Genomic DNA, 24,440 nt, shown 5'->3' on the forward strand with positions numbered 1-24,440 from the left:
CCGTTCTGAGGTTTCAGAAACTTGTCATACCGGGTCCGGCTGTAAGCACCAGTGAGCGTTTATGCTCTCCGCAGCGAAACAGTTTTTTTTTTTAAAAATTGGACACAAAGTCCTGCATGTCCGACTCTGTGCCTGGTTAAAATAACAAAACTGTTTCACCACGGAGAGCATGAAACGCTCACCGGCGCTCACGGCTGGACACTTTTCAAACCCATTCAAATGAATGGGCTTGAAAAATGACTGCAGGTTTCGGTCTCCTGTCCTGTTTCGGGCAGGAAACGGAAACCTGCAGAATGGAGGCCGGGCACAGGTGTGAACGAGCCCTTAGGGAAACAACATGTCTTCCTTCTTTTTTTACTTTTGTAATGGAAGAAAAGTCCTGAATGCAGCTCTTTTTCTTCTGGTGAGAAAATAACCTTTATGGAAGCAACATCATGTTTATTATGTGGGGGTCAATGCAGACTGACTCCAGACTGAGGGCGTCCTTCTGCCTCTGTTGCTCCCATCCTGTGATGAGATCAGCTGCCATTAAATATCGGTAGTGTGAACCCACCCTGAGCATCCAAGCAGCTTTGACAAGGGACATATTGTTCTAGCTAGAAGACTAGGTTAGAATATCTCCAAAATAGTAGGTCTGGTGTTCTTTATATACAGTGGTCAACATCTACTACTGTTTGAAGGAGGACTAACAGGGTCATAAGTGTCCACATCACATATGGGCTATGGTAGGTGTCAGGAAATAATGCTTTACAGCTTGTTCACAGGGCTGCATGTCTGCAGATGCCCACTCTGACAATTGTCTAGTAGTAAAAGCACCTACAGTGGGCATGTAATAAGCATAGGTAGTTGGACCATGGAACAATGGAAGAAGGTAACCTTTTCTCATGGACCGTGTTTTCTTTAATATTATGTGGGCTGCCAGAAGTTTGTGCAAATGATGGTGGTGGGAGAGTTGGCAGTGTGATGTTCTGCTGGGAAACCTAGGATCCCAGTATTATGAAGATGTTTAGTTTACCTATTTAAAGTAGATGTTGAAATAGTCCACCCCTCCATGTGATATTCCCTAAAGTCAGTGGTCTCCGTATTATATGTCCTGTCACATTGCAAAAATTGATCAGGAGAGGTTTGGGGAACATGACAGAGTTTAAGGTTTTGTCTTGTTTTCCAAATTCCTCAGATCTCAATTTGGTTGAATAATATTTATAAGCAGTGCTACAAAAAAAATAAGGGATATGTGCTACAAAAGTGTTGGGTCTATGGTGTCTTCCATTTTGCAGTTTTTTGCTGGATTCATGTAGATGGATTCAGATGGCCGGTTAGTTATATTTTGCTTCCTCTAGTCATTTAAGGCTATTTGTTGAGCTTGTATGTTGGATCCTCCTAGCTTAGTTTTTTAATTTATTTTTTTGTCTGTTTGCTCAGGGCAGGTTCACACCAGCGCCCTCTCTCCGCTTTGTGGGTTTCTGCCTGAGAAACTGGACAGGAGATGGAAACCTGGCAGTCAGTGTTCGCCCATGAGCGTCTTGTGCCTCTCCACGGCAAAACCGTTTTTTTTTTTTTTTTTTTAACCGGACACAAAGTCCTGCATGTCCGACTTTGTGTCCATTTAAAAAAAAACAACCAGTTTCGCTGTGGAGAGGCAGAAGACTGTCACGGGCGGACAGTTTGCAAACCCATTCAAGTGAATGGGTTTGAAAACTGACTGCCGGTTTCTGTCTCCTGTCCAGTTTCTCAGGCAGAAGACGGAAACCTGCAAAGCGGAGACTGGGCGCAGGTGTGAACCCGCCCTTAACTGTCCATTTACTCACAGTTGGTACATTTATATTGTACACAATAGTGTTTCTGGCAATAATGGTACACTGACACCTACAAGAGATTGTCCTGTTTCTTTCCCAGTTTGGTCCCCTCTCCAGTATATAAAAATGTATTGTGTTGTCGTTGCAAAGCCATTAACTTTGGCTTTTTTTTTCCCCCTTTCATCTTTTCGTCATCTTTCATTTTCCTAGTGTCCACGATTTCATGGATTCGAGTGTTTATGGAGTTTTTCTCGGCACATGATCTCTTTCTTGTTGCTGCCGTCTCCCTGAGACTGGTTAAATAGACACACTTTTTAAATATTTTATGACTGCTCACCATTCAGAGAACAAACGTAATCCAATATTGCACACACAGATCCAATTTCTTCCTGCTCACACAGAGCGTTACTTGAATTATTACTATTAAAGTGGGTCTGTCAGGTTTCCTATACTACCCTATTTCAGGACAGTATAGGGTAGAAGGAGAGATACTGAGAAACTGGATGTGTAGTTTTCAACGACTTAATTTAGTGGTGTTCGATAAAAAAACCCAAAACAAAAGAACCCAAAAACATTATTAATAGAGATGAGCGAACACTTTAATGAAATCACTAAAAAAGAGGACCCGTTTATCTGATATCAGCTGCAGCAATGGATTCATCTCAAAGTCAAAAATGGTACATGATGGTGGAGGATGCACATGTGTAAGATACATCCATTCCTACACCTACAATCCAGGAGGGTGGTGGATGCCTAGTATTCCAAATGTACCTATGTAAGGTTTATATAAGGTAGCAGAAACCATGTGGGATACACTATGTTGGCATATTAATTACGCCCGTACGTTTAGATCAGGTAGGATGTCCAACACCTGTATGCACCTCATATAATATACACCTATATAACCGTGAGGTATTAGTTGATATTTTGACCAAAATGTAGAAACTCACAATACATGTCAAGGATCCCCATGCCTTAAATTCCTATGCAGAAAAAAAAAAATCTTTGAAAAGGATGTCTTTAAACTGCTATAAGGGCGGTGTTAGACTAGCAGATTTTTCAGAATGAGTAAGGGTCACCTAAAAAATGTGCTTTGGCTTTCTGCCATGACCTTCACCTGCTGATTAGGCTCAAATCACTGAGCCGCTCGTCCCATGTGCTCTGTGTGGCAAGATCGAGTTGGACGTTTATTTTTACAGAGCTCTTGTTCAATTTTTCATACTGTGCCAGCTGGTGGTGGTGGTGGTCAAAAGTAGCAACTAGTCAACTGACCCCTGGTTTACGCTAGTGTATTAATTCCATCCGCATGGGGTACCCCCGAACGGAATACAATCTCAATTTCACGATCTGTACTGTAAAAGCACACGAACCCCATAGACTATAATGGGGTCCGTTTGCTTGCCGCACACTGTGCGAGGGTGTGGGCCCGGAATTTATAGGGTTGTCTAGGGTATTGTGCCAGGCAAGAAAATTGATTGCTTACCATTGGTTGGAACCGAGCCCTCCTTCTCTGGTGGAACTGATATCTAGAGTTAATAATACTATTAGGCTGGAGAGGGGAGTATACAGTCCTATGAAAAAGTTTGGACACCCCTATTAATCTTAATCATTTTTAGTTCTAAATATTTTGGTGTTTGCAACAGCCATTTCAGTTTGATATATCTAATAACTGATGAACACAGTAATATTTCAGGATTGAAATGAGGTTTATTGTACTAACAGAAAATGCGCAATATGCATTAAACCAAAATTTGACCGGTGTAAAAATATGGGCACCTCAACAGAAAAGTGACATTAATATTTAGTACATCCTCCTTTTGCAAAGATAACAGCCTCTAGTTGCTTCCTGTAGCTTTTAATCAGTTCCTGGATGAAGGGATTTTGGACCATTTCTTTCTACAAAACAATTCAAGTTCAGTTAAGTTTGATGGTCACCGAACATGGACAGCCCGCTCTCAAATGATCTGAAAACAAAGATTGTTCAACATAGTTGTTCAGGGGAAGGATACAAAACGTTGTCTCAGGGATTTAACCTGTCAGTTTCCACTGTGAGGAACATAGTAAGGAAATGGAAGACCACAGGGACAGTTCTTGTTAAGCCCAGAAGTGGCAGGCCAAGAAAAATATCAGAAAGGCAGAGAAGAAGAATGGTGAGAACAGTCAAGGACAATCCACAGACCACCTCCAAAGAGCTGCAGCATCATCTTGCTGCAGATGGTGTCACTGTGCATCAGTCAGCAATACAGCGCACTTTGCACAAGGAGAAGCTGTATGGGAGAGTGATGAGAAAGAAGCCGTTTCTGCACGTACTCCACAAATAGAGTTGCCTGAGGTATGAAAAAGTACATTTGGAGAAGCCAACTTCATTTTGGAAACAAAGATTGAGTTGTTTGGTTATAAAAAAGGCGTTATGCATGGCGTCCAAAAAGAAACAGAATTCCAAGAAAAACACTTGCTACCCACTGTAAAATTTGGTGGAGGTTCCATCATGCTTTGGGGCTGTGTGGCCAATGCCGGCACCGGGAATCTTGTTAAAGTTGAGGGTCGCATGGATTCCACTCAGTATCAGCAGATTCTTGAGAATAATGTTCAAGAATCAGTGACGAAGTTGAAGTTACGCCGGGGATGGATATTTCAGCAAGACAATGATCCAAAACACTGCTCCAAATCAACTCAGGCATTCATGCAGAGGAACAATTACAATGTTCTGGAATGGCCATCCCAGTCCCCAGACCTGAATATCATTGAACATCTGTGGGATGATTTGAAGCGGGCTGTCCATGCTCGGCGACCATCTAACTTAACTGAACTTGAATTGTTTGTCCAAAATACCTTTATCCAGGATCCAGGAACTGATTAAAAGCTACAGGAAGCGACTAGAGGCTGTTATCTTTGCAAAAGGAGGATCTACTAAATATTAATGTCACTTTTCTGTTGAGGTGCCCATACTTTTGCACCGGTCAAATTTTGGTTTAATGCATATTGCACATTTTCTGTTAGTACAATAAACCTCATTTCAATCCTGAAATATTACTGTGTCCATCAGTTATTAGATATATCAAACTGAAATGGCTGTTATAAACACCAAAATATTTAGAACTAAAAATGATTAAGATTCATAGGGGTGCCCAAACTTTTTCATAGGACTGTATATACAGAGAAAGGCCCAAACTAAATTTTAAAGATTTGGGGGGCATGGTTGGATACACCTGGTCTTCCCTCCCCGTCTCTGATTAGGGATAGAGCTCTCGCTTCTACTTTATCTGTTTCCTGATCCCTTGAGCGCTATTATTTGCAATGAATCGGATTTATATGTCAGATTTTGTCTCCATATTTACTATGAATTGTTGTTGTGTTGTTTTGTCGATTGTTTGAATTTATGTACAGAAAAATCTAATAAAAATTATCTGATTTAAAAAATAAAACGCTGAAATGTGCACCAAAAACTTCTGCTTTTGTCTTCACTTGTATTAGAAGAAACCAAAGTACAAGGCATTTTACCTCAATTATGAGTAATGGTGATTTAGGCCATGCCCTTTTTAAAATTTCGCTTTTCGTGTGTGTGTTGGGAAAGACTCGTCTTGCTAGATTCACTGAGCGATTTTATTCAGACCGAACAAGTGCGAACTAGATCTGCTATAATACTCTGGGGGTTCTCTGCTGAGCCCAAAGTATAATTAGTGAAAGTGAGCAAACCATAAAAACATCGTTATTCACCTCCCCTATGCGCCGGCGCTGCTTCCGGTCCTTTTCAGACCAACTAAAGACGTCAGGGACTGCTGAAACCTGTGATTAGGAAACGTCATTACACTTGAGTCTTTACGTCACACCGCCACGTAACCACTGAGCCCCCAATTGCAGGCCTCAGCATTTCCTGACTTTATTCAGCATTGTGGAAGAAGACAAAGAACCAGTGCCGGAGCCCAGGGAAGGCGAGTAACACTGTTTGCTTGCTCACCTCCCATGGATCTCTACTAATTATACACTGGGAGTCTGAAGAGACCCCAAAGTATAATAGCAGATCTGGTTTGGATGAAACTGCAGGCAAAGTCTCGCAAATAAGGAAATAACAATGTTTCACAAAATAGTAGTAATGGTAAAATCTGTGCTGTTCTATATTCAACCTACATTGCATCTCTGACACTCCAATTGAAGTGAATTGGAGCTCCAAGTGCCACCAATCCTGCCCACATTCTGCTTAGCGGCGCTCAAGTTGAATGTGGAGTGGATCAAAAAACCTACAGAATTTGCTTCATGGAACAAACCCTTTAAGTTACAAGTTTAAATAAGAAGTTGGACATAGGAACGCTCCTTTTAATAGTGTCGTCAGTGTGCCCTGTTAATAAGCTACAGAATAGTTTCTCTTAATATCATTCAGAGTGTCACCAGTAAAATGTCAGTATGGACCCATGGGCTCTTGATTCTCTCACAGGGACATAGCTATAGGGATGCAGAGGTAGCACTTTCTACAAGGACTTAGAATCTGCTGGGGCCCCAAAAGCTTCTCTGCCATGTAAAATATACTAGCATTCTAAATAGCACAAGGTAGGTATGTATAAACAGATTATGTACAGATTATGCATTGGGGTCCAGGAACCTCTAATTACACTTCTGTTCTCTCAGCAATACCTTTATGGAGGAATCTTTCCCTTATTATGGTCCCTTGAAGTAGCACTATTGCATCTCTCTAAAACCAAAAAAAGATCTGTGGTTTTTCCTTATGGATAATGTTGTTTCTTTACATTGTTTTATACTCCATTCGCATTTGTCATTGTTTTTGTTTCCTCCACCAGGCAAAGTATATCTCTCACTGTATCGATGAGATCAAACAAGAACTTAAGCAGGACAACATTGCTGTGAAAGCAAATGCCGTCTGCAAATTGACCTATGTGAGTAATCTTTTTTTTATTCTCTACTTTTTGGGGATTTTTTGCCCAATATTTCTTAAGTTAAAGAAACAACGGTTTTGGTGATGCGGTTTTTGATTTCAAAACCAGGTGTGGATCAATAAGGACTGTTAATAAATGGAGTCGCATTGTGTTCAACTTTTCTTGCGACTAGAAGTTGAGGTTGCAGCATATTAGGTGTTGCAATGATCAGGGTGATCTGACTATGTAACATCTTAAGGCTGCTGCCATCTGATATATTTGAGGCAGCTATAGCTGTATTCAGTCCCCAGGCTGCTGGTTATTTCACTTTTCTGTAAGTGAAGCAGTGATAAATGTTAGGTGTATATCATTACTGGCTACGCAAATTTGCTGTAGCTACTCGGCCAGTAATGGTATACAGTTGAAATGAATAGGTGTTTCACTTAATTTCTTATAAAGTGAAAACACTGACGTTACTGGCCTGAATGCAGATATATCGTGTAGCACCACCTTTATTGGTTAAGTTTCACCAAGCACTTCGTATCAGTTGTTAGTGATCAAAATCTAAGACACTCTTTAGAAAGAATTAAGGCAAGTTTACACGGTCAGTTTTTGCATGCAGTTTTTAAGGTCCCGTTCACACGGGGCACGGGTTGGCATATTTTGGTCCTGATTTTGACGTGGGAAGCCGTGTCAGAATAGGACAAAAATGTGCTTGTCGCGGCTCCCCACTCCAGAGTAGGCCCAAATGTGTGAGTCTGCCTGAAGAAAGGGCAGCTCGCTTCTTTTTTCCGTGAGCGGTATGTTGCTAGCGGTCTGCATAGACCACTATTGTGAGGGGGCGGATTATGACGTGGATTCAGCGCCAAAATCCGCCCCTCTTGCCCCGTGTGAACGAGCCCTTAGATAGTCAAAACTGGAATTAAAAATAGATGTAGTGTAACACCTGTCCTTGATCTCCTTTATGATCCATACTGCAGAAACGGATAAGTTTACAAGAATTGGTTACAGGATCTTTTCCACAGCCATCTTTTCCAAACCACTGAAAAGTAGGGTTGAGCGATCGTGTTCGGAAAAGATCGGATTCCGATCGGCGATCGAGAAAATTTCACGATCGCCATCGGAATTCCGAACACTATCTTTTTATGTGGGATCGAGATCGGTGATTTTCCCCACAATGCATTGCTTAGCCTTCACACTGAGTATACGATGTATATTCAGTGTGAAGGCTCCGCTGCAGTTCCATAGGAATGAATGGAAGCAGCCGACACACAGCCTTAACCCCCTGCGCGCCGGCTGCCTTCATTCATTCGAATGGAAGGCTAAACTAAATCTCTAGCAGCTACTTACCTCTAGAGATGGCTGCTCCAGTGCCCTCCTTCTTCTTGCCTCGCTGCCCCGCCTCCCAGGTTAGTGTTTAAAGCGCTAGGTAGGTGGGGCTTGTGACTTAGTGTGGGCGGGTACAGGGAGGGGAGACGTGACGTTTCCCCTCCCAGTACCCGCCCACACTCAACTAACCCGCCCACACTCAACTAACCTGGCAGGGAGGGGGCAGCGAAGGAAGAAAAGCAGCGTGGAGCAGCAGCGAGGCGAAGAATGAAGGCATGGGGCACAGGACCAGTCATCTCTGGAGGTAAGTGGACACCAGGGAGTAGGATTGCTTTTAAAATCCGATCTCCGATTAATAAAAAAAATCCCATTGACTTGCATTGGGATCGAGATCGGATTCGAATGAAAAATGATCGGAAATCGGATTTTAAAATCAATCCTGAAAAGTCAAGATCGGCCCAACCCTACTGAAAAGGGAAAAAAAAAGTGATTGGAGACCAACATTATTAACAACATGAATATAGTGAATGTTGGTGCTCACAGTCTTTAATAACCTCAGGAAGCTATTTACTAGCATGGGTTTAGGACAGAATTAGAAAACCGTATGGAAGATATTTCATCATGAGATTTCTGATAATTAGAATTTCCTCTAGTCTTGTGATCTTCTTATTCGCAATAAGAGCTATTCAAGAACTGATCACGCATAACGGCTGTTGCTTGTAATATGGACAGTTTGGATATCATCTGTATATCTGTTACTGAAATTTCATGGGTTCCTTTGGCATGAATGATATCCACAGTAATATAACAAAGATTTAGCCAAGGCTTAGCAGCTATTCCTCTAGCAGCTTTAGGGCAGGCTAGACATTGAAGAAAAAAGTAAGATGCTACTTAAATTCTGCCTTGATAATGTAAGAGATATACTCTTGTAACATAATGGTCTTATTTACATTTTTATGTTTGACACACTGACTGGCAGGTTTGGCAGGTTTTTACTGGGCATCTTTTTTTTGGCCTACTTCTATAGAAGTGATAAGTCTTGCAATGTAGGAACTCCTACAGCAACAAATTTACATTTTCGGCTTTAAGATTTGTTTCGTCTGAAATTTTCTCTAAGCCAGATGCATTTTTGTTGCTTCTCAGTGTCTCCATAGTGACAGACTACAAACTGACTTGTAGTCGCAATTTACAGTCAGAAAGTGATAGTTCATAATCTGCTTTCATGGAGAAAGTGAGAAGCTGATAAGCTTTCCCATGGGGCCTTAACCTAAGACAGCTTTTCACAGCAGAGGTCATTCTATCTCTTCACTTTAGCCTTTCACCAGCCAATTGCGACACAGATCAGTAAGAAGTTAAAGCATTGTTCCACTGTAAGGAAATTGCTGTCAAGATGGAAATAATAGCTATCAGTCTGCAGGATTTTTTTTTTGCATTATACTGTTTTATTGAAATCATGCAGAGAACAAAGGTTTTACTGTTGTTCAGATCTGTTTCATCTTGAGCTGGAGATAGGCTAGGCTACGCACCTTCACTCAATCGGGTAGTAGTACTTAAAGATCTTTTGCCACCAAAGCAAGTTATCCTTGGGACAGGGGATAACTTGCTAATTGGTGGGGCTCCCAAACCCCTTATCAGGAGAACTGGGGACTTTTGTTCCCCATTCTGAATAGAGCGGTAGTCGGGCAGAATTCACACTACTTCTTTTATTTCAATAAGCGTGCTGGAGATAGATGAAATATAGCACTATAGCAGTTCTACTGATCACTGGAGGTCTGAGTGGTTGGACCTCCACCACCAAGGGCACAGCAGGGAGACTCCTGCTCCATTTAGTTGTTTTACAGCCTGTCACAGGACAGTTAAGAGCGTTATATGACTGGGCTCCTGAGGCAGAGAGAACTGTAATATGAATCAAAATATATATTTATTTTTTGTGCATTTTCTGTGAGGGTTTTTTTTTTTTTTTTGACAGGTGAAGATAATTCTCAAGTGACAACCAATGCTGGGAAAAAAGCTGAAAGTAATAAAAATTAAAAGCTAAAGCCTTTGTAGCTTTGGGTTATATAAGGTGCCTCAGAGTTGAGGTCACGCTATTTTCATGAGACATGCAGATTAACTCAGAAATCCACCCGTTACTAGAACATGCAGAACCTAAAGTGTATTTTAAAACATTGGATCTACAGCTTCATGTTTTGGTAACATCTGAGTTCATTGTAGAGTCTGTTTGTATTCTCTTTGCACCCTAGGGAGGATGTATTAGTCTTCTAATCGACCTTGCTTTTAGCTAGATTATATGAACCTTTTCTTTTGACTTCTGTCAACAGTTGCAAATGCTGGGCTATGACATCAGCTGGGCTGCTTTCAATATCATTGAGGTGATGAGTGCCTCAAAGTTTACTTTTAAGGTAAGTTTTAAAATAAAATTAGCTAGTCCTTTTTATATTTACCGATTTTGTGCATTTAAGGAATGTTTTTGTTTTATTGTTCTTTCCTTCTCTCTTGTTCAGAGAATTGGATACCTAGCTGCATCACAATGCTTTCATGAGGGCACAGATGTCATTATGCTGACCACAAATCAGATAAGGAAGGTAAGTGCTATAGACCATTAGCTTAAGGCCCACTTACGTGTTCCTATAATTATCAGGAACTGTTTATGAAGGTGATCTATATTACCTGATAAACTAGCAAAAGCTAATGTGCTGCTTAGAAATTCAAACTAAAGAGGGTTGAAAGCGTGGGTAATGACCATGAGTGTGACACTGTATATGAGTGTTTATTGTATATATTGCTTGCAATTTCAGCTTTTTATTCATTTCTGTCTGCATTTATTGAAAGATGAGAACTTTTATATGATCTTGGTAATAAAAATTTTTTTCTTTCTTTTCCCCAGGATCTAAGCAGTCCTAATCAGTATGATACTGGTGTAGCCCTAACTGGACTGTCTTGTTTTGTCACTCCAGACTTGGCCAGGGATTTAGCAAATGACATCATGACGCTGGTAAGTACAGTAGTAGTATTGTCAGTATAACTGACAAACCCAGATGTTAACACCCCCCCCCCCCCCCAAGTGATGCCATATCCTAGAGATTTACCATCACTTTATAAGCTGGAAAAGACCCCTTTAAGCCATAAATGAATACATACGAGTTTCTTTAAAATTAGCGGTTTAAACATCATACATGCTATGTTAAAGCCACAAAAAAAAAAAAAAAAAAAAAATCAACAAATCTATTTGTATGAAGTTCTGAGCTTTAGAACGTAATATATTATTATGGTATTGGCCAAAAGGGATCTATCTGCCCCTCCTATGCTGTGTAATTTAGGGGACAAAAATTCAATAAACTGCTGTGCTTAGCAGTCACAGCAGAGCAAGTGCAATATAATAAAGGTTCTGTCCACTTTGTCTTGGCAATGGCAGAGGGATCGTAAAAAGTATAGACTGCATTAATAAATCTGTATCAAAGGGGAAGAAGAAATCAAGAAGGCAGACTGCTAATAAATGAGATGTCAAAAACCAGTACACACAAAGCAAACTGAAGCCTCTACAGTTTTCTTTAAAGATGACCGTTCACCATTTCCAACATGTCCATCTCTTTACATTATTTAATGGGTTCTACTCCTCTAATTCCGGTGCAGTTGATTTTCCCGAGTAGTCAATGCTCTTAGTTTTGATGCTTCACATGCTATTTAGTCTCTGTACTATCAGAAGGAAGGTGTCAGACAAGAGCAGGCAAAGGGTGTCATTCTGAGCTGTCTCCCATTGGAGCTTTACATCACTCTGGAGCCTCCTACTTGAAACCGCCCTTGACATTACAGAAAACTAAATGCACTCGTTGCTCAAGAACAGTGGGGGCTAGAGAAAAAAAATACAACTGTGCTGGAATCATTGGAATGGTGGCTATTAACAGACGCTAAGAACTAGAATTGGTGAAGGTGGGTGATAGGTCCTCTTTAATATTAGACTATGCAGGTTTTTTTTTTTTAGCCTGCCTACACGCCAGAGACTCTGCAGCACTCTCTTTTGAGGTCTGTGGTCATGTGCGTTTACCCACTCAGATGTGTCTAAGTAGTTGCTCTTATGTTCAGTTTCACTCCCTAGCAGATTGTGATAAAGTATATACAGTACAGTATACAGTATGTAAGGGTTTCACCAACAAGTGCTTGGTTCTTTGTTCAGATTTATAAGTCATAGAGTTGAAAGTGTTTAGGCTATGTACACATTGTGCAGTTTTGGGGCATTTGTGTGAATGTTTTATTTTTGTTGCTGTGTAATATCAATAAAAATCTTTTACATTCATTTTAGATGTCCCACACAAAGCCTTATATTAGGAAGAAGGCTGTTCTGATCATGTATAAAGTATTTCTCAAATATCCAGAGTCTCTGCGCCCAGCATTCCCCAGACTTAAAGAAAAACTGGAAGACCCTGATCCAGGTATGGGTTTTTCTCCGCATCTTCACTGTTATCACCTGAGCATGTTATCAAGACTGGTAGTAAGTGACCTATATTTTTTTCTACTCCTAGGGGTTCAGTCTGCTGCAGTGAATGTTATTTGTGAACTTGCTCGTAGAAATCCAAAAAACTACCTGTCATTGGCTCCACTCTTCTTCAAGCTCATGACTTCGTCTACTAACAACTGGGTCCTAATTAAAATTATCAAATTGGTAAGTGCATATAGTGTCTCTTCCCATCTAATTAACAACATCTATAAATGGCATTAAAAAAATCTCACCTCCTCTCAAGACACGAGAGAAGTGCTGGATAAGATCTTTCCTTGTGAGAATATTTTATTTTTTTAACTCCTTGTGACTATTTAAACTCTTTGTGACTAGACTGCTTTATCATTAAGCAATGGAATTGGTTAAAATTTATTGCTCGTACACCTATTCAATTGGTGCTTCAGGATGTCTGTGAACTGGGAAAAATTATCAACTGACACTGAATTGCAATTTGTAAATCAATTAAAAACGCAGAACCTTATGGATGCTTATACTATATATATATTCATGTTTTATATGTATTGCATAGAGATGAGCAAGTACTATTAGAAATTCCCGTTTCGAATAGCACGCACCCATAGGACTGAATGGATGGAGCTGGTTCTCAGGGGGTTAAGTGGCCGGCCCCCGGCAAAGTCTGCGTGCCGGCCGCTTCCATTCATTCATATGGGTGCGTGCTATTGGAAACGGCCGTTTCAAATTTTACTCACTCATCTCTATTATTGCACTACTTATAGTAGTTCACTAAATCTGTTTAGAGTGTAGGTTGATTTGTGTTTCCTTTGCTTTTCTGTTTTATCTATAGTTTGGGGCGCTTACTCCATTGGAACCAAGATTAGGAAAAAAATTGATTGAACCTCTGACCAACCTAATACACAGGTATGGTATTTCAGGGTTGTGCTGTCTGTAACTACTCTTTTCTGTTTCACTTGAAATAGACTTGTATTTTTTTGGTACATTTAATATAGAATACACGCAATAGGTGCACTTTATGGTAAGGCTGAAAAAAAACACATGCATCACCCATCCAGTTCAGCCTTTTGTCCTATGGTTGTGACCCAGAGGAAGGAAAAATACTCATGAGAAAAGTTTTCCTCCTTGTTTTCCTAGCAGAGCAGTACTTTCCATTTTATTGCTGTTAACTAGTCACTACAGTGCGACCATGGTTTTTCATCGTCTTTGCCTTGTGATGCTCTGAATTTCTTACACCTTATGTGTTATCACACTTTTTAATTGGTTCTTTTGTTTCCTTACAGTACATCTGCAATGTCTCTTCTCTACGAATGTGTGAATACTGTAATAGCTGGTAGGTAAAATAATTAGAACCAGCGGTAACTTAACATTATAGTTAAAATATTTTGAATATTGGGAACTTCACTTTTAGCCAAAAATGGTAATCTGACAATGCCTGCAAGGGCTATTACTATTCCATTTGTTTCTTGCTTGCTATCTAGTTTTCCCGTTGTGTACTCTAGTTATTTTCTGACGGTTACCAATGTTGCTAGATTGACTATCCTTGAGCTTCTTAGCAAGTCTGAAAGGTGTCTGATGAGTTTTCATACAATCTTTATGTACCTGTGATGAATTACTTAAAACACCCATATTTACAGAGTCCTTCTAGCAATATATATACCTATTTAAAGAAGGCAGCATGATAGCTGGGTTGTTGCTACGTGATGCTGGAGTCTTAGGCTGAGTTCACATGGAGTTTTTTGGTCAGGAATCCGCTTCAAAATCAGCCTCCAAAAAAGCCTCCCAATAGAACTCTATTGGGAGGCTGATTTTGAGGCGGATTTCCTAACCAAATTCCTGACCAAAAAAACCTCAGTGTGAACTCAGCCGTGGTACTACCATGGGGAACGGCTAAGTTTTCTAAGCACTCCTCGTGTAGTTAAGAGTTACTGAATTTTTTTTTTTTGTGATGGTCCATGACAATTAAATTTTTATCTATTTAAAAATTATAATGGAAGAGGGGTACATAGAAATGGCAATAGCTGAAAAGCAGTTTTATAAAGTGTCCAGAGATATTAAAGATTTTGCTTAAGATAGGTAACAGTGAATTTTTCCATTTTTTTTCATTTTCATTTTTTACTCCCCAGTTTTATGTGTTTATATTTTGTGTTTAAAGAAAGGAGGGGGTAATTTGATCTTTTAGTTTTTTTTTATTTATTTATTTTGTAAGAATTTAAAAATACTTTTATTTTTTTTAAAACCTACAACATCCACTATAAGGCCTAGTTCACACGGAGCAAGCGGGGCACATTTTTGTCCTGATTTTGATGCGCGAAGCCGTGTCAGAATAGGATCAAAATATGCCTGCCATGACTTCCAACAGTCGCGGTACTCCAGTCCAGCGTAGGCCCGAATGAATGGGCCTACTCCGGAGCATGCTGCCACGAGGCGGACGCTGTGGCTGAATCGGCTGCGGAATCTGCCTGAAGAAAGGGCAGCTTGCTTCTTTTTTTTCCGTGAGCAGTCTACATAGACCTCTATTGTGAGGGGCCAGATTATCACGTGGATTCAGCACCAAAATCCACCCCCTCTTGCCCCGTGTGAACGGGGCCTAATAGTATAAAACAAAGGAGTGAATAGGCATCCTAGAGGGGATAGTACCACGTAGACTTCAAAAGAATCTGGACATTTCTGTTTAGTAAATACTTCTGTTTCCAATAATGTAACAGTCCTGTGGTGTAAATTAATGTTTACCAAGACAGTTGACTGTATCACTACCATTGTAAGTGTCAAAACTGTTTTTATTAAACAAAATTAATTGTATGATTATTTAAAACCACTTCATGTATTCTTCGTTTCACAGTCTTGATATCGCTGTCATCAGGGATGCCCAACCACAGTGCTAGCATTCAGGTAGGTTAATCTTCTCTATTTTACAGTATGACTTGACTTAAAGTGTACCTCTTCTATAAAACACAGAAGCTAAACATGCTTTTTCTTGTTTGGGGGACATGGCACCATGGGTATAGGCCTGGCCACTAGGAGGCTAACACTAGGAAAGAAGAAAGTTTGCTCTGCACAAGTGGGCTATACCCTCTCCATAGAGAGGAAGGTAATCCGTTTTAGCCCAGTGTCCATAGGAGGCAGACACGTCCTGTTTGCAGCCGTCTGCTTTTTATTATTTTAGTTCTATTTTTCTTTTCTCTTTCAAATTACAGAGGGGTCCTCAGTGTGCACCATCACATTAGTTGTACCCCCCTGTGGGTGCCAGGAGTCAGGCAGTTAGGGTTTCACTTGCTAGGCCTGTGTCGTTCCTCATTGCCGGTCACCCAGTCCCCCTACTTTTCTGCAGCCGCAGCTGGATTACTGTTAATACCACTTGGAGTTTACCAAAGGGGTGGACCTGCAATCAACCAAAGGCTTTGGACGGTTGAAGAAGCTTCACTCCTCGGACCCCCTCATTTGCTAGGTCCTTTCTCCAGTGGCCCCATCTTCCGCTGTTTGCCACCTAATGTCTTTCCAAGTACAGGCTCCTCTGCATTGTAGTCTTCTGCAATACTGTGCCCCTCCAAGCTCCCACATGCTGCAGCACACCATCCATTCATGTTAGACCCAGTCGTTTTCCTTTGATAGGTGCCCCTTACTGTGTCACTTCTGGGTTGTCCATGGGTACCTTTCCAGTTTGGGTGGAGATACCAGGCCCTTTCCAGGCCTTCCTCTTTCTCAGGCTCCATCTTTGCTGCAGCATGGCTGAACTAATTATCCCAGGCTTCTTCTAGGCATAGGCCACATTCAGTCCCACTACTACAAACCCTGCATTTCAGGCTTTTTCGTCTGCCTGTAGAGAAGAGTTTCTCTCTCCTTTCTCAGAGCAGGAGCAGGCTTTTGGGAAGGGCCTTAATTTCTGGCTCATGACAAATCCTGAACGGACTTTTTAGGGGGTTTGATAGGCTTACCCTTACTGTTCCATGTGCCTTTTGGAGCCCCCACCCTCTGCAATGGGTGGTGTTCTGCTTTTTTGAGGGGATTGATCTAACCTACGGTGTTTGACCTGTGTTTACTCTCAGTACAGCGATTTTATTGCTACAGTGGCCCCTCTTCCCTGCCAGTCTTTACCTTAGACTCATGTTGACTGAAGTTTCTGACTCCAGGCCCATTACGCCAGGCCTCTTTCTCTCATAATTAGCCTGCTGCCTTTTTCAGGCACATTTAGCTACTGGCCTTTGTCCTGGGCTTAGCAGTAGAGTGACCATCTCTTTGGTGCCCGGAACTGGGCACCTCATTCATTCACCATGGCATGCAGCAATGGGGTCCCAGCAGATCAGCCCAATGTCATCTTTTATATGAAGCTGGAGGTATGCTTTTCTAACATCCCTTTTCTCAGAATAGCTTCTTGTGTGCTGCAGCCCCCTTTGGCAACAACATCCAAGAAAAGCTAGCCTACCTACTGTGAAGGGGTGGGGTGGGGGGTGGGGGGAATTCAAAGTAAATATGGAGACACAATCCGACACATAAAGAGGGAGGGGGTGGGGGGGAGTCCATTAGGACCCCCCGCTAAATCTCCCGAACCTCCTTTGATTTCCATGTAAAGAATAGCACTCAGGGGATCAAGGAAACAGAGAAAGTTGAAGTGAGAGATCTGATCCTAATCAGAGACGGGGAGGGAAGGCCAGGTGTGTCCAACCATGCTCCCCAAATTTTTTCAAATTTAGTTTGGGCCTTTCTCTGTATATATACTCCCCTCTCCAGCCTAATAGTATTATTAACTCTGGATATCAATTCCACTAGAGAAGGAGGACTCGGGTCCAACCAATGATAAGCAATCAATTTTCTTGCCTGGTATAAAACCCTGGACAAACCTATAAAATCCGGGCTTTCCGTGTCCACACCCTCCCCCAAAAGACCTAGGAGGCAAACTAATGGTGATCGCAGAAGTGTAATAGAATACACCCGGCCAAGCAAGGACAGTACCTGACTCCAGTAATTGGCTAACTCCTGACATTCTCACATCATATGCAGGATATGTGCGGGTTCCATACTACAGCGGGGGCATTTGGCATCAGAACGGATATGCATACGGAACAGTCTCTGTGGAGTCCTATAGACCCTATGCAAGAGATAAATATGAGGCAGTCTCTGTGCTTCACTAGGGGACAGTGTTGGGGTTAGGGCTAACGCATCTCGCCAGGTTTCCTCATCCACCGCACCAACATCCCCCTCCCACCTTTCCCTAGTCTTGTCCGGGAAATCCTCCAAGTATGCGATTAATAACTGTCAGTACAGTGTAGATATCATTCCCTTAGTAATAGAACCCATAAGAGTATGTTGCAGTGCGGGGTGTAGTCCAACTGTCAGGGGGGGTACGTCTAGTCTGAACATAGAAGGCATGACGAAGCTGAAGATACTGATAAAACCACACCTGGGGTATAGAAAAATCACTCTGAAGGTCTGCAAAGGTCTTAAATATCCCGTTATCTAGGATATGACTAAGGGACAGGACACCATTATCCCTCCACCCCTCGAAGCCCGTTAGCACAGTAAATTCAATCAAGCAATTATTATGCCACAGAGGAGTAAATGTAGTAAAGCCACAAGTACCTAACAGTTTCTTCCCCCTATCCCATTCCTTGTATAAGAGGGCTAACGTGGGGAGTCGAGAACGAGCGGTTGGTAGGGGACCAGCCTCCAAAACAGCCACCGGAACAGACCAAGGGGTATCTTGCACACATGGATGGCCTGATCTCACCGAGCCCAGCGGAAGTCCCCATCCCTGAAGCTGCTGCAATTGCGCTGCCAAAAAGTAAATCCAGGCATTCGGAACTGCCAAGCCCCCCTCTGTCTTGTCCCGCTGTAGTGCCTCTAGACTGATGCGTGCTCCCTGATATTGTTTTTAAAATTAAACTGGTTGAGGAAAAAGCCCTCCATGCAGGACCTTTTCCCCTGCAAATTTTTGGAAGACACTGTGACTTTCTCCAAGAGAGACTCTGGTGCCCATGTGAACGTAGCCTTACATGAAGCTTATGTTAACAGTACTGAATGGATTTTGTATTGGAACAGCTCTCTATGTTAACTGTTGTTTCATAGGAGCAGATTAGACTATGCACAATATATTAGTATGGTTAGATTTCTTTATGTTAATGTTTCATTATCTGTATCGAACACCCACATGTTTCTCTTATTCTAGTACTAAGTTTTATTTAAATCTGTCTCCCATGATATTAATATAGGGAGTCATGCAGCCCACTAGGGCACTGTCTCCCTATATTAACATCATGGGAGACAGATTTGCATATTCTTCCCATGATCCTTCACAGTGGGAGCGCAAATGGCTTAAGTCTCCACACACCTATATGGTGGTCTCTCTCTAAGGAGTGACAATATCGCCTTAACTAAGTTTTATTTATTCATTTTGTAGCTGTGTGTTCAGAAGCTGCGGATTCTTATTGAAGATTCAGATCAGAATTGTAAGTAGTATATCTCTGTCAAATTGTCAACAATAGTATGGGGAAAGGGTAATAGTGATAAGTGTATTTGTTTTGGCAGTGAAGTATCTAGGATTGCTTGCTATGTCGAAAATCTTGAAAACTCACCCAAAGTCTGTACAGTCTCACAAAGATCTTATCCTTCAGTGTCTGGATGACAAGGATGAGTCAATTAGATTACGAGCCTTGGATCTTCTTTATGGAATGGTAAGCAACAAGAGCTTCAGGGTGCCCTGATACTGCGTGACCAGTCAACTAACTTTTTTTTATCTTGCTATGTCTGTATAGGTCTCTAAGAAGAACTTGATGGAGATTGTCAAAAAGTTAATGATTCATGTTGACAAAGCGGAAGGAACTGCATACAGGGATGAATTATTGACCAAAATTATTGATATATGTAGCCAGTCTAACTACCAGTACATTACCAACTTCGAGTGGTTAGTACTTAAGCACATTGTATTATTTTGTTGATCTAAATGTACAAATTCCTCAACCCTTATGATGTTCTGTGAGCCACTGACACGTAATGGGAATATCAGCTGTGGCCCTTGACTACTCTCTTAGCTTTAGTTTATTGGTAGCTTGGGAGAGTAGATGTATGAGTAGATGACTTACCAGTCAGATATTTTTCTCTTTATTGTATTTGCAACAGATCTGAGACATTTTAGACATTAGCCATAGCATTTGAGCCTCACGTTTGTTGTATAAACTAGGAAAACTTCCGGCATATGTATCGAACATATGCATAGGGCTCTGTTCACCTAACAGAGGCATTATCCTGTAAAAACAGCATAGAATCCTACAAATAACTTTTGCTATGCAGTATTCTTTTTTTCTTTGCCATGGGAGCCAATGGGTGGCGATTGCCATCATATTCCTATATAGTGGCATGAGTCCATACTTTCTCACAGACCCTTATTTTGGGCAGTACAGGTTGTTTACCATACGTGTGGTGGGGTATATACAGTGAACTGCTGCGGAGTAGTGACCTCTGGGACACCATTGATTATTCTCTTCCATGTATATGTATGTGATGGAGATTGCGTGTGTTCAGAAGAGTAGCTGCGATCACTGAGGGAGCCCAACTATAACTAACAGCCATGCTCTCTTAAGATATTAAACTGACACCACTATTGCTCCCCCAGTTCGATTACAGGGTACCAAGGGGTAGGTAAAGTCACCAGGGGCTTAACAAATGCCATTATAGACTTTCCTAATAGGACCTGCTAGAGGCATGTCCTAATAGAATGCCTGTTACTATTCAGTGCAATACACATATGTTGGATGTGTGATTGAGCCCTCTAGTAGTAAAGTAATCTGGTTGGACTTGGAAAATGAAAAAAAAAAATTATTTTTTTTTTTAATTAAAATATATTTTAAAAAAGAAATATTCCCTATTTTCCTCATTAAAATGTTTTGCATGTTTTAAAAAATAAAACACAAAACGTGGTTTCACCACATCTGTAACATCCTGACATATTTTTACTCTTTCACCTCCACAATGAATAACATTAAATATGTCCAAAATTGATTTTATTTTGTTTTTTTTTTAAACCCATCATCCATTAAAAAAAAAAAGCAATCGATGAGTCAATTGACTCCTACGATGACACCAATGATAACTTTATATTATCCCGGCAAAATAAATAAATAGAAGTCATCTCACAGATCCATTGATGGAAAAATAAAAAGTTATCAGTTTGGAATTATTTTTTTTGTGACAAACTAGTAAGATATTAAAATCAAAAAACAAACTATAAAAAGACTACTTTTGTGGTATTGCCATAATTGTAATGACCCACAGAATAATTTAAGAATGTTTTTACCATACATTGAAGAGTGCAAAATCTATAGTGCAAAAATGTTTTTTTTTCTCCCAGAAAGAGTAACAAAAAAAAGAAATTGTTTAAAAAATTATGGTTATAAAAGATTTTTGTGGGATCATTTGAATTTTGTCAATATAAAAATAGTTATAACTCTTGCAATATGCTGATTAAAAAAATGTATATGCTTTGTCCTTAAAGCGAAAATAGGCTGTGTGCTGTGTTACATTATGTATATGAATTGATTCATGGTATTGTCAGTATCTAATTTTTTTAAAAAAATTTTTTTTATGTATATTTAACCCTCTGTAGGTATATCAGTATTCTGGTAGAACTTACTCGCCTAGAAGGGACACGCCATGGCCACCTCATAGCTGCTCAAATGCTTGACGTTGCTATCCGAGTAAAAGCTATTCGAAAGTTTGCAGTCTCGCAGATGGCCACGTTGCTTGACAATGCTCATCTGTTGGCCAGTAACACACAGCGAAATGGTATCTGTGAAGTTCTTTATGCGGCTTCCTGGATCTGTGGCGAATTCTCAGAGTAAGAATTTTTCTTAAACCGGAAAATTATGACATTGTCCTATGTCCTGTCATTAAGAAACATTCATGGTAACAGGTCTGTTTTTCTAAAGGCGGCAGTTTCCTATAGTACTATTAAAAAGTCTGTGTAATTTGATTGGTAGACCCTTCACTATACTATACTATCCTACTAATATTATAATCCTATCCTACTAATATTATCCTATATTATAAATGTGAAAGTTTGTATGTTTGGCTGTTTGTTCCTCAATCACGCAAAAATGGCTGAACAGATTTGAATGAAATTCGGCCCATAGATAGATTGTAACCTCGATTAAAACATAGGCTACTTTTTATCCCAGTAAATGACATGGCTTCACGAGTGTTATGAATTTATGTTCACATACTATATTAAGAAGCTCTAGGCTACTTTTTATCCCAGTAAATGACATGGCTTCACGAGTGTTATGAATTTATGTTCACATACTATATTAAGAAGCTCTAGGCAGCGCCTTATCTCAGCTTCTGATAAAACCAGGGCTGTTATCTGTTTGTGTAAACACACACTAACCCTAAAGCCACTAAAGTGGTTTGTGTACATGCATTTGCATATTATCTGATCTGCTCCAGGCAGTGCTGACAAACTGAAATGGGGAAACACCATTCATCCAAATTGGCAGTTTGCCAATTTTAAACATGCCTGGAAAAAGAAAATCTAATTTGTCGCAAACAAGGAGAGCTATGAATGTAGCCAGAATTCAGAGTTCTCCACAAGTGGAGCTGAGGGGAATCATCGATGCCAACAACACATTCATTATATGGCATCCTAGCGAGCTGCTGAGATACCTGAACAATCACGGGCACAACGCGAGGAACCAGTTCAGTGGCAGGCCAGCTTAAGAGCTGCTGAAACACCGGAGCATGTGGATCATCAACGCCAACAACCCGCAGACAGTCGCGGGCAGAGGCTAGTATAGACTAAATAACATGCGTTTTAAACAATCATTCTGTAGGTCAGATTGCAATGTATTAAGGGCCTTTCACATCACATTTTGATCTTCAGCCTTGTGGAAAAACAGATGAAAGTGGATGGAGCCCGATGGCCAGATGGACTCCACAACCTTTCAGTCAATATGTCGATTATCATGAATACAAAATGATTTGAAGTTTTAGCAACTTTATTAAAATGTGAATGTCTGATTGTGCAGTCTCAAAGCGTCTCCTCCAAACTCCTTTTTTTTTTTCTCCCCTCTATCTTTACAGGCATCTTCCAGAACCACAGCAAACATTGGAGGCCATGTTGAGGCCAAAAGTCACTACTTTGCCAGGACATATTCAAGCAGTTTATGTTCAGAATGTGGTTAAATTATATTCTTGTATACTTCAGCGCAATGAACAAGACGGAGACCAAGAAGCTGCACAGGAGATTACTCAGTTTATGATTGACAGACTTCCCCAATTTGTACAGAGTGCAGACTTGGAAGTTCAGGAGAGGGTAAGTTAAATGTAGTTCACTCTGCAATGGAAACCGTTAAAGGGATTGTTATATGATCAACGTTTATCCCCTATTTGCTGGGTAGATGGTAAATATATGATTGCTGAGACTGTGACCACTGAATCCCAGCTATGTGTACATGGAGCAGTACCGCTGCACCATTTACTACTTTGAGACCAAGAGACCATAGCAAAGGGGAACGCTCATTCAGTCACACAGAAGATTGGTAGTCACATATGCACTTACCCTGCCTTTTATATATGGTAGCAGTGGTTCAGCCCCAGTGGTTATACATTTGCAGTGCCACTATAGTGGAACTGAGCACGTTTCCATATTTATTTCAGTGGTAGTTCACCCTCTGTATAGCGTGGTTTTTTTTTTTGTTTTTTTTTTGGGGGGGGGGGGAATGGGGGAAGGGATTGTTAAACAATAGTTATCACAATACTTTATTTGCATGGACTGGTGCCTGTCAGTTTCACTTGTAAGTAGTAAACTTTAAATTTACATTTTTTAAATTTTTTATTCTCCTTTTGGTTGTTGCAGGCTTCCTGTATATTGCAACTTGTAAAATATATACAGAAGCTACAGGCAAAGGAGGTTCCTGTAGCCGAGGAAGTTATGGCCCTATTTGCTGGAGAACTAAACCCTGTTGCTCCGAAAGCTCAGAAGAAAGTTCCTGTTCCTGAAGGGTATGTTGTGGAATTAGTCCCGTGTATGTTTTTGACCATAGCAACTAGATTAGTCATGTGAAACCTCACATTTTACATATTGCAATATATCCTTACAAGGGTTTAGAACTTTATTGTAGTTCCAGGATACAATCTATTGGAGGGCATATACTAAGTCAGTTTTTTGGCATTAAACAGGCTGTGTTGTTGACCACTTTGGAGGAACCATGTGCAACTTTTTTTTTTTCCCGCTCTTCAGATATGCACTCCACTTCAGTGAAAAGGAGTTGGGGTTTTAGGAGCGTGACAGTTTCATAAAACTGGCATACCTTATATATGTAACTTATATCAGCTGCTAGCTGTCATGGATTTTTTATTTTGGCATTCAGGAAACCAAGTGATGCTCTAAATTTATAAGGAGCCGTGAACCTCTCAATAAATTCTACATCTGTTACTCCTGTGGGCCTAGTTATTGTCGAATGAGTCGTGGATCTTAGGAAATGCATTTTGTGTGCCATGATATCCTTTCTATACGTGTTTATGGCTGCATCTTTCACCATTTATAGTGGTATGTAGAATCAGGTTGGTGGGTTTCTCCTAGGAAAATTGCAAATTGATCCAGCTGTCATTACTAAAGTGTCAAATGGATGATTGCAATACCAACCACAGTAGTCACAGATTGCCAGTGTGTTTGTTCCTAATACGACTAGTGTCCATGGCAGTTAACCCCTTCCCGACCCATGTGGTACTATTACCACATGGATGTCTAGTGCTTCACGACCGATGTGGTAATAGTACCACATGGATGTAAACAATCCCCGCAGTGCAGTGCGGGCGTTCTTGGAGCAGGTGTTAGTTGTATCTGACACCTAACAGCCTGCTCCATCCCCCTCCATCAGACATGAGTGCTGATTTTGGGTTTTAACCCGTTGATTGCCGTGATCAAACATGATCACGGCAAACAACGGGTTGCCCGATCTTGTAGGGATCCCCGGCACCCCCTGCTGCGAG

At 40.8% G+C, this 24,440-nt stretch overlaps 1 protein-coding gene across 2 annotated transcripts in view; it reads left to right on the plus strand.

Moving 5' to 3' along the window:
- AP3D1 (adaptor related protein complex 3 subunit delta 1) overlaps positions 1 to 24,440 on the plus strand; it is a 68,440-nt gene that overhangs the window by 14,529 nt on the left and 29,471 nt on the right. For both annotated transcript variants that reach the window (XM_075281996.1, XM_075282005.1), the window contains exons 2-16: positions 6,590 to 6,685; positions 10,315 to 10,395; positions 10,498 to 10,578; positions 10,881 to 10,988; positions 12,294 to 12,423; positions 12,514 to 12,653; positions 13,294 to 13,367; positions 13,745 to 13,794; positions 15,304 to 15,353; positions 18,856 to 18,904; positions 18,984 to 19,129; positions 19,211 to 19,359; positions 21,058 to 21,288; positions 22,530 to 22,761; positions 23,305 to 23,450. In XM_075281996.1, the coding sequence (XP_075138097.1) occupies positions 6,590 to 6,685; positions 10,315 to 10,395; positions 10,498 to 10,578; positions 10,881 to 10,988; positions 12,294 to 12,423; positions 12,514 to 12,653; positions 13,294 to 13,367; positions 13,745 to 13,794; positions 15,304 to 15,353; positions 18,856 to 18,904; positions 18,984 to 19,129; positions 19,211 to 19,359; positions 21,058 to 21,288; positions 22,530 to 22,761; positions 23,305 to 23,450 (1,763 nt within the window). The remainder of the gene's footprint in view (positions 1 to 6,589; positions 6,686 to 10,314; positions 10,396 to 10,497; positions 10,579 to 10,880; positions 10,989 to 12,293; positions 12,424 to 12,513; positions 12,654 to 13,293; positions 13,368 to 13,744; positions 13,795 to 15,303; positions 15,354 to 18,855; positions 18,905 to 18,983; positions 19,130 to 19,210; positions 19,360 to 21,057; positions 21,289 to 22,529; positions 22,762 to 23,304; positions 23,451 to 24,440) is intronic.

This window comes from Leptodactylus fuscus, chromosome 1, assembly GCF_031893055.1.
Source record: "Leptodactylus fuscus isolate aLepFus1 chromosome 1, aLepFus1.hap2, whole genome shotgun sequence".
NCBI classification, from domain to species: Eukaryota; Metazoa; Chordata; class Amphibia; order Anura; family Leptodactylidae; genus Leptodactylus; species Leptodactylus fuscus.